The 13,398-nt window shown below is 37.8% G+C and overlaps 1 protein-coding gene across 5 annotated transcripts in view; it reads right to left on the bottom strand.

Moving 5' to 3' along the window:
- The window catches only part of PIK3C3 (phosphatidylinositol 3-kinase catalytic subunit type 3), a 140,950-nt gene extending 127,777 nt beyond the window's left edge, over positions 1-13,173 (bottom strand). For all 5 annotated transcript variants that reach the window (XR_006602097.1, XR_006602096.1, XM_004752236.2 and 2 more), the window contains exons 1-4: positions 13,014-13,173; positions 9,654-9,842; positions 8,686-8,829; positions 307-436 (exon numbers count right to left, since the gene is read on the bottom strand). Coding sequence is in view for 3 of the 5 variants with exons in the window: in XM_004752236.2 (XP_004752293.1) it covers positions 307-436; positions 8,686-8,829; positions 9,654-9,842; positions 13,014-13,081 (531 nt within the window). In the remaining 2 variants the exon portion in view is untranslated. The remainder of the gene's footprint in view (positions 1-306; positions 437-8,685; positions 8,830-9,653; positions 9,843-13,013) is intronic.
- Positions 13,174-13,398: the final 225 nt, after the last annotated feature.

The raw sequence follows: 13,398 nt of genomic DNA, 5'->3' as shown, positions 1-13,398 counted from the left end.
TTATTAAAAAATTAAATTTAGGATGGCTGGGTGGCTCAGATGGTTAAGCCTTCAGCTCAGGTCATGATCCCAGAGTTTTAGGATCGAGACCTGCATCAGGCCCCCAGCTCCATGAGGAGTCTGCTTCTCCCTCTGACCTTTTGCCCCCTCATGGTCACTCTCTCTCTCTCTCTCATAGAGAAATAAAATCTTAGAAAAAAATAAAAATTTAAGTCAAAAGAATGGTCTGACAATAAATAATGTCAATTTCTATTACAGCAGGCATCACTCAGAGCTTTCCACCTGTTTCAATAGTTTCTTTTTTACCTTGGCAAGGCGACTCATCTGATCTTCAGAAAGAGTACTGCTTGTTCTGCCAGGAGTTTTTGTGGGTTCTGATCCATCTGCTTCTACATTAGGCCAGACTTTCAAGTCATGCATCCCTTGGCGAAACATGCTAGGTGAAAAGAGAATGTTCAGGGTAGAAGTAAATTAATGCAGTTCATTATAGGACATTTCAGTTCCCAAACAGAGAGAATTCCACAAAGGAAAATACATATCTCTCTTGCCAACCTTGAAGCCTCCAGTGGGTTGTAAAGCAATTAATTAAGTAACTAAAATCCATGTAACACTTTTTTACAAGGTATTCTTTGCTCCTCCACATAGAACTGTTACAGAAATTCTAAAGGTAGAGTAGAAACAGAAAAAGTTCAGTGATGGACCACACTTCATTACTTCAGTGGAGATCCTAGAAAAAATGAGAGACTAAATTCCTACCCAATGAAAGAATGTCACATTTACAATGACTGAAACCAAAATTTAAGTAATTTCATAACTCTCTACTTTAAATGACAATTCAGCATCATAGATTGTAAAGTAAAAATGCTGAGATCTGAATCCCACCTGTGCCATCTATCATCTATTACCTATGCGACCTTGGGTAAACTATCTAATCTATGTGCCTCAGTTTTTTCATCTATAAAGTAAGATTATAAAGTGTATACCTTCATCTTGTTAGAAAAGTTAAACAGATGGGTAGAAGTAAAAAGAACTTAGAATAGTGCCGGCATTAAATGTTAGCTAAATGTTAAAATGTTAGCTACTATTTTCTGTTCACTAAGTAGCTGATGTCTCTCCTATCTTCTCTTGCCCAGGAGGTACATCTTAAACAGAATACGATTACAGATTCACATGAGAAAAAGCTTCCATGTCTACAAATTAGAGATTTAACATAGTCAAAATTCAGTCTGAACATGGAGATCCTATTTTATTTTATTTTTTTTAAGATTTTATTTATTTATTTGAAATAGAGAGAGAGAGATCACAAGTAGGCAGAGAGGCAGGCAGAGAGAGTGAGAAGCAGACTCCCTGCTGAGCAGAGAGCCCAATGCGGGCCTCGATCCCAGGACCCTGAGATCATGACCTGAGCCGAAGGCAGAGGCTTAACCCACTGAGCCACCCAGGCGCCCTGGAGATCCTATTTTAAAGTGAAAAATTCTATGACTGTTGATTGTCAAATTTCCTTCAAAAAGCTACCCAGAAGATCTAGAGTAAAGGTTGAGCAAACCTGTAAAGGAGCTTTACATGAACCTTTGAAATATGCTACTGGTTAGTATCTGAGTGTTTTTTTAATTGGGGGGGGGGTGGTTACAGACGTTCTTCTGTTACTGTGTTCCTTTTTTTTTTTTTTAAGTGCTTCTTCTTTTAAACAAGACCTTCCAAACAGTATAAATTCTATTCATATCCTCCCAAAATCAAAGAACAAGCTGCTGACTGCAATTGTAAGAATAAGACTTCAGATGTGCACAGGTAAGGAGGTAAGTCCATTTTGCACACTCTTGCATTTAATAATTTTTAAAATAAGGTATATGGTAGATATAGTAATCTATAAGTTTTAACTGTAAAAGGTTTACATAAAGTTTATAAACCATTACTATCATGTTCTAATGGAAAATTTCTTTAAAATTTTCCAAAGGTAATAAAGAGAATTTTCATTGATTGTGTAACGTATATAAGCTATGACGCCATGAACAATTAGAATGGGAGTGATGAAGTGATCGCTATAAGCTCACGAGCACAATAAGGTTAAGGTATAGCCGTACTTGTTGTAAGATCTCTAAGGCTGGCAATAATAGGTGCTACCCAGCAACTATATCTGCAGAAGCTTCCAATGGAGGCTCAATAAAAAATGCACTGACTAGCTGTAAAGAATCAAAATTCTCAATATTTATTTATCATATGAAAGATCAAAAAAAGTTACATTACAAAAAGCCATATGCAAGCCTTTTATAAAATCTTTCAACTCAGGGACAGATTCAACATCAAGTAGACCCACTTAGTATCCAGGAAACTCGGTACAGTGAAACAGTAATGCCACTTTTAGATGAATATCCTTAAATGTACCTGGAGAAGCAGAAGGCCTGCCTTCCTTCTCTCTACCTCTGTGTCCCCCAGTGGACACTGTGACTAACTGAATGTAACTAAATCAAAAATAAGTACATTTGGCAGGAAGTCAGTTTACTAAATGATTTAGGTGCCTTGGGATGGATCTGGAGAGAAGATTTAAGGATATGGGATGTGGAGGGTAGGGGTGATGCCAAGTGACTCAAATAATCAAGTGAACATATTACTTTCTTTTGACACTAATGGAACCTTTGCAGAGTTACACAGCCTCCAGGTGGCAAGCCAGAGGATACTCAGACCATCATGTCCACTTGGGAAATTAAGCCAAACAGGCAAGACAAAAGAAACAGCATAGGAGGATATCCTTCAGACTCCAGCAGAAGCCCCAGCAACAGCTGTGGCTGCTGCTCCCACTCCCGGTGCCAAGCCACAACAGCAGCCACTACCCTGACTTCCAAACTCATATTTGGAAAAACACCTGCAGGAGAAATCTGCGGCTTGCCTTTGGTTCTTTGCCAATTCAACCTACTGATCAATCCATTCTTTAGCTACTTAGAAATCTCACAAGCCAAACTTCCAAAATGAAGACAATTAGTTATTCTAGCTGTATCTTAAGAGATCAGTCTTTCAATTATTAATTATACTATAGTCCAAAAAGCACTGTTTCACACAGACTAAAGTATATCAAATAGACATTAGCAAATACAAAACTTGGTAGTAACAAGGTTCCCGGTATTATACTACAACTACTACACACTCTGAAGACCAGTTTTTTAAAAGCTACTAAGTCCATACCAGGACTATTTAGGGAAAAATAGACCCACCCGGGTGACATCATTGTTCAAGAAACATCCGAAGAAACTATAGTCTAAAGCACTATTTCCCTAAGTCACAAAAAAAACTGTGGTGGCCCATGACGTGATTTTTAACAACTGGCGGAAGAAAATTTGCACAGGCTTCCTGCTCAGGATACCGAGAAGATGTGTGCACCCTGCCGCAGTGCCGGGAACATCCTGACCAGCGGCACAGAGCACCAGTACCAGCAGCTGCACACAGAGTCCTGTTTCGTGTTAGGGGATTCCTGGGCTCGTAGCCACTGCAACCCACTTTGCACATTCAAGGAAAAGCCCCAGGATACACAGAGAAAAAGGAGTTCTTTCAAGATTTTACTTATTTGACAGAGAGAGAGAGAAATCACAAGTAGGCAGAGAGGCAGGCAGAGAGAGAGGGGGAAGAAGGCTCCCTACTAAGTAGAGTCCCATGCGGGACTCAGTCCCAGGACCCTGAGATCATTACCTGAGCCGAAGACAGAGACTTAACCCGCTGAGCCACCCAGGTGCCCCGAAAAGGAGTTATTTTAATTTCATCCAGTTTCTTATGCTTTTTGCTGAGGTGAAGGTCAGTATAAACATCAGGCTGAAGGGAAGAGGGGTAGGTGATGAAGCTTTTCTGCATTCCTTCGACACCGTTCAAAGTATCCAGAAATCTCTACTAAAATCTGATGTCATCATTCGGCTAACTGATGACGTACAACCACACAGAAGTTGGACTGATTAAAAAAGAAAATGTTGGTGTAAAAACCTTATCTTTACCTTCAATTAAGCGACAGTGAGCTAAATATCTGACTAGGCACAAAAAGAACCATTCTAATTAAAGAAAGACTTTCTCTGCAGATATTGCTTATGTATTTTGCAAATCAATACATTTACTATCAATTATATTTCACTGCAGTTTTCTTCCTTCAATTTCTAAAACCTAATAACAGTTATTCTCATTGTATTTATTTTATTCTTACCCACCAATGTCAAATAATATTTGCTTCCCATGTGTATTAGGGATATTAAGCTTTTGCTTCAAACTAAATTAAAGTTAAAAAAAGAAGTGAGCTGGTTCAAATAAAAAACCAAGTATGTAAGAGTACACTTAGTACAGAAATAAGGCAGGAATTCTGAAAGTAGTAAGTCAACAACTCCTATCTGAGAAACCCTGCTCTAAGTGAAGGAATGTCACAGAATCAGTACTACTCTCCAAAATATTTCATGTTCATCTGACATCTCAGGTTTTCAAGACATGGAGGGACAACGTGACCTACTGTCCAGTTAAGAGGAAACAGATGACTCTCTAAGATTCAAAGTCTTAATTTACTTAATATCGGAAGAGAGAATTGAAATTTAAGTCCCACTTACTGTTACTACTACATTCATGGAAATATCTGGGGTTTAATTACTTCATAAAGTAGAACAAATACTACTGATTTATCTCCCAGGCACGTTTCCAGCATGGTTTGGGTGGGAGGTAAAGGAATTTGTCTTTTACTGGGATTCATACAGAAATACAAATAAAGCAAGCAATGGGATAAAGTCAAGAAAGAAACTGAAAATAACTGCAAGCCTACGTCCAACAAATACACTACTAAGAAAAGGTTAATGCAGTTTTTTGCAAACTGTGATCCACAGGTCTGCAGAACCACTCAGGATGCTTACTAAAAATGCTGAATCTCAGGCCCCATCACACTCTTAACAAATTTAAAGAGAATGCAGGAAGACGCTTATCTAGTTAGCTTACCAGGTTTTTCCTAGTCATAGGTTGATTACTACTGACTTCATGTACTTTTCAAAACCTTGCCAAAAGTCAAGTCAAACTGCATCACAAATGTTAACCTAAGAGTTTGTTTGGCTCTAGGTAGTTCATTTCACTGCACTTCTGTGGAAATTCCGGCTGTCTCACACTTACCGGCTAGTCAAGGTGTCCTGAAACTATATCCTAAGGTCATCTAAAATGCTCAAGTGTCCTGAAAGAGGTGCTTTTATGAGGGAACCTCTGGCTGATTATTCCAGAAGGTAAATCACTTATAAAAAAGCCAAGAGGAAAAACCAAGAGGTCTAGCTGGTAACTTCTCAAGAACATTTAACTACTAACTATATAGTAAGAGTAATAAACTGTTGCCCACTTTTCATCTGTGTGGCAAGCAAAACCCACCCGAGTAAAGTAAAAAGGAACAGACACACTGGAACAGGAACAATACCGGATTTAATATCATCTCCAATCTATTGTAACATGGTATTTTACTCAAATTCTATCTATTGTGTCAGACTATGTCTAAATTTGTTCTTCCATGTATCTCAATAATAAATATGTAATAGTTAAAACATTAAACAAAAATACCTTCATATACTAAGCAACCAAGGGATTCTAAAGGAAATTACACCTAGGTTTTATTCATGAGTTGAAGCCTTTCTGACACACCCTATTTCTGGATGGAAAAATTCAATATTACAAAGGTGTCAATTTTCTCCTTAATTAACATATATATTTCAATATGATTTCCTAACAAAATAACAATGAGCTTTTCTATTTGAGTAAATAATAAAACCTATCTAACAAAACAGAATATCCAGGGAAATTCTAAAAGGCAGGTAAATAAGGAAGTTCATTGCCATCTAGCAGTAAAACATTCTATAGTATAATAGTATTCAAAACTAACAGAATAGCACAGAAATAATCATAGCTAATATTTACTAAACATTCATTAAGTTAACTATGTGTCTTCAGTAATTTATCATCATAAACTACTCTATAAGGTAAATACTATTCTTACATCGTTTTACTGGAGGAAACTGAGGCATAAGGAGATTAAATAACCTGCCTAAAAATACAGACATTAAAGGAGTCAGGAGGTGAAGCCAGATAACCTAGTTAGACATCCTGCATGCCTAACCACCACCATCTGATAGACTATGCTGTTTCTCTCAGACTTCAGTACTTGATGAATTGAACATATAAGGGTACCATTTCAAAATATTTGGAAACAATGGTGAATTTAATGGTGTTAAGACAAATAACTAGCCATTTGTTGGTTTTTTTTTTTAAGTTGATTCCCAATACATCACTCCTTTGACACGGAGTGTCTTTCAGAAGATTTATTTATTTATTTATTTATCTGAGAGAGAGAGAGAGAGAGAACATGAGTGGGAGGGGTGGAGGGGGAATCTCAGCAGAAGCACAGAGCAAGATGCAGGGTTCTATCTCAAGACCCCAAGATCATGACCTGAGACAAAACCAAGAGTCGGATGCTTAATTGATTGCGCCACCCAAGCAGTCACAAAAGTGATTTTACATGAATCAAATATTTAAAGGTAGAAGACTGAAATCATAAAATCATACAAAGAAATATTTTTTTTAAATAGAAAAGGACTTTCTAAAACATGAAATTCACAGGCCATAAAAATAAAAGCTGATCAATTCAACATAATTGAAGATACATGAATAGCAAAGAAATATATACTAATTCAAAAAAAAGCCACAGGAAACAGTATTTGTAACATGTAACATGCAAAAGGTTAATTTCATTAATGTACAAAGACCCCCTACATATTGATGAGAGAAAATAACAACTCAAAAAAACAAAATAAAACAAAAATCAGAATTTTATGGCATGTGAATTATATTCCAATTTCTGAAAAAAATGGGAAAGAACATCAAAAAGCAATTCACAGAAACATATACACAAATAGTAAATGAACATATCAAAATATGGTCACATTCATTTACATTTAATAATGTGAAAATTAATTCAGGAGATAAAATTTTCCAACTTCAACATCGACAAACACTAATTAAGTTCAGTAATACCAGATTTAGTTCTCTACCATTTCACCCTGAAAAGAATTAGGGCTCCTTGGGCACAGTCATTAAGCATCTGCCCTTGGCTACAGGTCACGATCCCAGGGTCCTGGGATAGAGCCCCACATCATGCTCCCTGCTCCGCGGGAAGCCTGCTTCTCCCTCGCCTACTCCCCCTGCTTGTATTCCCCCTCTCACTGTCTCTCTCTCTCAAATAAATAAATAAAATCTTTAAAAAAAAAAAAAGAAAGAAAAGAAAAAAAGAATTAGGACTTCTTTCAGAGATTCCAGTTCTGGGGTGGAAAATTGACAAATGAGCCTGAAATAGCTTGCCCACCAAAAAGCAAAGAAACTATGAATGTTTCTAGAGTACTATCAAAAAAACATGGAATCAGCTTGAAGGGACTCTTACCAACCAAAAATGGGAGTTTTTGAGCATTATAAAGACTAAAGACAGCAATTAATTGAAACATTCCAGAAATGTTTAAGACTAAAAGTTCATGACAAAATTTAAAAACAAAAAGAAAAAAAAAATCAAATATCCAAGTTACCAGGACACCAACTCATTCTTAAAACTGGTAAAGGGGAAAAAAATTAAACAGTCATCCGTCTTTCTTCCATGAACTGTATACCAAAGTAACTCGATACTTGATGAATGACCATGTTCTTTAGTGGAAAATTCGAGTTAATAAACACAGAAAAGAGTAATAGAATATCACCAATTCTCAGGGCTCGGGGTGGCTCAGTCAGTTGGGTGTCTGCCTTTGTCTTGGGTCATGACCTGAGGGTCCTGGGTTCAAGCCCCAAGTCAGATTCCCTGCTCAGCAGGAAGTCTACTTCTCCCTCTCCCTTTGCCCTTCTCCCACTTGTGCTCTCTCTCTCTTTTTCAAATAAATAAATAAAATCTTAAAAAAAAAAATAAAGGAAATCACCAACTCTCTTAAGGTAGTGATCCTTCTGTTCCAAGAGAAAAAAATACCCTCCAAGATTACACCTTTTTCCTTTCTTTTTTCTTACGATTAGCTCCTATTATCTGTAATTTTCTTTTTTAGATTTTATTTACTTATTTGACAGAGAGAGAGACAGTGAGAGAGGGAACACAAGCAGGGGGAGTGGGAGAGGGAGAGAGTGTTCCCTCTCTCACTGTGTCTCCCTCTGAGCAGGGAGCCCGACATGGGGCTTGATCCTAAGTCCCTTAGATCATGACTTGAGCTGAAGGCAGAAGCCTAATGACTGAGCCACCCAGGTGCCCCTATTACCTGTAAATTTTTAAAAACCGAGTTGACAACTCTTCTATTACAATCACTATTAGCAAATTTGTGCTTTTTAACACTGCTCATTGTCCTGTCACTATTTTGAGAAAGCAAAAACCTTCTATTAACAATGAAGGTACAGTATACACCAAATAGCCTCTTTTTCCTAGCAAGATTCTAGTTTCTAATGACTATATTCAAACGCAAATCACAATACCAAACACTAACAGGAGGTTTCTTAACTAATCTATCTGTGTATCCCATAGGAAAATGTGTCAAATTCAGTCTTGAGAACGAAGGAATCATATGTATCAAACAGGTTTTCATTTCCTACAACATAGAGAATCAGATTGGGTATAAACTATTCAAGCACTTGCAAAAAGAAAAGCTCTCCCAACACTCCTAAAGAGAAGACAAAAATGCTTACCCATATTTTCCAAAGAGTGAAACCGTTGTTCCTCCCACAGGCACTGCCTTCCCTGGTCCATACACATCCCATATTGTGAGGGCCACCTGGGCATTCCTGGGCAGGTCAGGGTACTTTACAGGCAGTTTCAGCCATTCATTCCAGCTATGGGAATAAAGTCAACGTAAATATAACACTAAGAAAATAAAATATAAATATATGTGTGTGTGTGTGTGTGTGTGTGTATAAACTTCCTTTTAAATTAACAAACCAGGTCATGTATCCTGCATTAAGCCTCCCAAGGTACTGAATAACACACACTGAAGGAACAACAAAACTGTACCACATAATCTACCAAATAAGAAGAGACAAGACTTTAAATTCAGGACCCACAAGAGTGTTCTGGAAAAACGGGACCTTCATGTTCATTATTTATGTTGCATCTCAACAGGAGTTTGCTAACGTACCATGCTCAAAAAACCATGAACTTTAAAAAAGTTAGTTTCATATTTAAAATAATAATAAAAATCTGATCCGAATAGATGACAACAGGTGTGTTTTTCTTGTCTGAGAGATTTCATCAAATCTGAGCACCAAATATCAGGTTGGACAATTCATACTATCTATATAGAAATGTGCACATGTTTGGGCCATAGGGTGGCAGAAAATGTAAAGATGTTATATCTGTTTTTTGGTTTGGGTCATTTTGTGAATCAGTCTAGCTCCTACAAAAATATGTCAATATACTAAATACAAACATAATTCAAATATAAATCCACTTCTACTTAAACAGCATAATACTAGTATATATAAGACCTTATTCTATCTGAGTAGGTTACTGCTTTAAACTACTGGATCAATGCTTATAGGTCTTAAATCCAATTTTTTTTTTTAATTTTCCTCTTGAATCCCTATCAAATCATACTTGCAACATCTATAAAGAAATGGGAGAATAGTCTGGAACCCACCATATGCAAGACACAACTTACTTCCACCTTGTACTAAATGCTTTGTAGGATGTTCTCACTGGCAAGGCCAGAGGCTTCCCTTCTGCAAAAACTTGACAGGTAACATAAAGGTCAGAGCATGTCTCTTGATACAGTCCTGAAAACTTCAACATTGGGTCTTCTAGAACAGCTTTATAACTCTTCTGTTCTCTCTTCCCTTCCAAACTTCCTCTGGAGGCATAAGAACAATAATGATTAGATGTATTTTTTAAGCATTTTCACAACAAATACTAAGAACAGTTTATGGTTGTATCACAGTAACCTTCTGATACCTCAACATTTTCTTGCATATAAAATTAAAATAAACTTTACATAAAGGTAAAAATAAGTCCCAACATATCTAAGATCATTCCAATCTTCACCAACATATTTCTCTATTTTAGGCTTTTACTTTATTTTAAATCCTCTCACCAACTCTTGATCTACCTTCTAGACATCATCAGCTTTCCAGACCTTAGTTTCCCTTTATTAATTTCAAGCTGAGCACTTACTCATGTATTCATCCAACAAACACTCACTGTACTAGGCACAGAAGACCAAAAATGAAAGATGAGATAAATACAAGATAAAATATTAAAACTTCATTTCCACTTCTTTTTAACTGAATATTTTTCAATACTCTTTTAATTTTGTTACTGTGTAAGTATATTATCTGGTAAGTTCTTTAAATTAAAAAAATACAATGTTATAGATCATAAAAGATATGTACAAGACATTAAAAAAGAGGTAGGAACATTGCTTGGCTATCAAGATTATGTCAAATATTGTGCCAGAGATTTTATATATTCTCTCTTTTCACCCTTTTCTCATTTTATAAATAATGAAGCAGACACTCAGTGATCAAACTCATTATTCAAGTTAACAAAATAAGTAAGAGAGCTGGCAAAAGAGGCCTAAGTGGGGTGCCTGGGTGGCTCAGTCAGTTAGGAGTCTGCTTTTGGCTCAGGTCATGATCTGAGGGTCCTGGGATCAAGCCCCATGTCAGGCTCCCTGCTCAGTGGGGAGCCTGCTTCTCTCTCTGCCCCTTCCCCTGCTAGTGCTCTCTCTCTAAAATAAATAAATAAAATCTACTTAAAAAAAAAAAAAAAAAAAAAGAGGCCAAAGCCAATGTCCTTTCTACTACAGAAAGGCATACCAAAAAGTCTCAGGAGCAAGTCTCTTGCTTGGGAGCAAGAGCTTAGTATCCCAGATTGATGACTGAAATGAGCCCAAACAATTTGTGAGAAATGAGAGCCAAAAAGACAGGGAGTCGTCCTAGAAGGAAAAAACACCATATACTGATGCAAAGAAGCAAGAAGGTATGTTTGGGAAACTACAAGTTGTTTGGCATAGCTAAAGCATAAAGCTCACAGGGTAAAGATAAGAATGAAAAGTAGGTAGAAAATAAAGCGAGTAGCCACCATATTCCCTACAGTGCCTGACACAAAGTGAACATTCAAAAATATGATTAAAAAATTATTTGAACTGAGAGTAATGTAATCAGAGTTGTACTTTTGGCAGGAGTGTAAGAACATAATGGAGAGGAGGGACTGAAAGCGAGGAAATCAGTTAGAAGAATCTCAGCCGCATTAAAAGGTAAAAGGTAGACTAAGGCCAGGGTTGTGGGGTTAAAAAAAAAAAAAAAAAAAGGTGGCATCGATCAACGATATGAAGGTAGATTCAAGACAATTTGTGAATGATTAAACAGAGAAGGTAAGAGAGGGATGTATGCAGAACTCAAGTTTCCCGTCTTAACCAACTCAATTAATTATGCCAACAATTGCCAAAATAAATGAGACAATACAGGAAAAGTAGAATCAGAAGAGTAGGCTAATGATATGCTAGTCTCAGACAAGTTGCTTTCAAAGTGCTTTGGCACATCCTAAGTGACCATGTCTTGCAGGCAGTTTGATATTCAGTTACGGGGATAGGGAAAGAAACTTGCAACTTGTTAATTGCAACTAGTTAATTAAAACTGTCACAATAAACTAAAACCCTGGGGAGAATAAACTGAATTAAAGAATTCATTATTCTTTCATTATATGATTCTAAGTTGATACTCCTTGCCCCCAATGATCAACAACGGCAGTCTTAGAAGCTACAAGATAGTATTAAATTTTGCCAAACTTCTAATTTATGCTTTAACTTTGCCTCAAAATACTGAATGTGTGTCTGTTTATGACAGACCAGTGTTTCTTACTTTTCTTCTTTCCTTCTAGGGTTCAAAAGTGTAAAAAAAAAAAAAAATCATTCCTATGTCCAAAAAAATACTGAGAGGAATGAGACTGAAGGAAAGGAAAGCCCTTTATCAAATGAGAGCAATGCAGTCCTGTATAAGCATGTAGTGCCACATGCTGCAGAAATTTCCTGAAATGGGTGTGTAAATTATTTTACAAAACTATAGTTTGGTTCTGGAAATATTATTTTTACTATCACCACAACATGGACAGTAAAAGATCTGTCAGAGTCTGAAGTAAGTAACTTCTGAAAATAAAAACAATCCTTAAAAGGTGCACCTGACAGCTGAAAAAAAATGTATTCACTGCATGTATGAACGTAAGATGAATACTGACTAAACATATAATGAATGATGATAGGATTAATAATTTGTGACAGATTTTACATAGGAAAACTCTTTTTCAAGACTGCCTTAAAATGACCTAATTTCCAACTCAGTCCTACCCACCCCCTATCTCGGTTTCATTAATCTCATCTCAAAAGATCATGCCCTTGGCCTTTACTTCAACTGTAATGCTCCAAGATCTTCCTGCAAAGCCTTTTCTCCTATCTTCTGGTCCCTCCGCAACTGACACTCTCTTCTTCGACTGACTCCTAACTTCCCTGGCTAAACAATGCCACCATGTCCCAAGATTCAACCTAAGTCTCTGTCACCCCCCGTGATTCTAACACTGTATCCATGTACTCATGCTATTCTCAACTACCAGATCTGCCCGTGTCTAATTTCTGCACCCTCCATTCCACCTGCCAGCCCGGTTCTAAAGATCTTCCAACTATTAACGGCAGGAGGACGACTCTACTGAAACTTGATGTCTTAATCTGCAAAACGTAAAAACCCTCAAAAGGTTGCTGTCAGCAGCAAAATGCTTTGAAGAAAGTAAAACAGCGTGGAACTTGAGGGCATCTTCCGACGGCTATCCTTGTCCCACAGACCCAGGGCTCAATCCCTTCACAAGGCTCCCCTCTCTGCCTCCGGTTCTCCTCCGCCTCCCGGGCTACAGCCCTCCCAGCCGCCCCCAGGACGGTCTTCAGGCTAATAACCACCTTCTCCCCGCCAAACCCACAGGCCCCCATCTCAGCGTCCCGAAGCCCCAGCAATCCCAGTCACTGTCCCGATTCTCTTACATCTTAAGCTGCACGTTGATGTCCAGATCACAACTGTAAATGTAGTGAAACTTCTCCGCTTCCCCCATGGCACTCCCTGCAAAAGCAGAACCAACTGCTGGAAGCGAGGCGCTGGAAAGACGCCGGGAGACAACAGGCTAAGCCCCACAACACAGGCGCTTCCGGTTCCGCCTCTTCGCACCAGGCGCCACCAATCCCTGCCTGGAGCGCGACCCGGCGCAACGGAACTCCCGCCCAACTTTTCCTTCTGCGCATGTGCAAAAGGAGCCAAACTAATGCTTAAGGGTAAAATTCCGGAAATACTGCCAATCTAGTTACATTCCAGGCTTCCTGTGTTTTTCCTGTCTTAACAGAACTTTTTTTTTTTTTTTTTTTTTTTTTTTTT

The sequence above is a fragment of the Mustela putorius genome, unplaced genomic scaffold, assembly GCF_011764305.1.
Source record: "Mustela putorius furo isolate JIRA1106 unplaced genomic scaffold, ASM1176430v1.1 tig00003858_pilon_pilon_pilon, whole genome shotgun sequence".
NCBI lineage: Eukaryota > Metazoa > Chordata > Mammalia > Carnivora > Mustelidae > Mustela > Mustela putorius.
The sequence above is the reverse complement of the archived record's forward strand: the minus strand, read 5'-3'. Positions and strand labels throughout refer to the sequence as shown.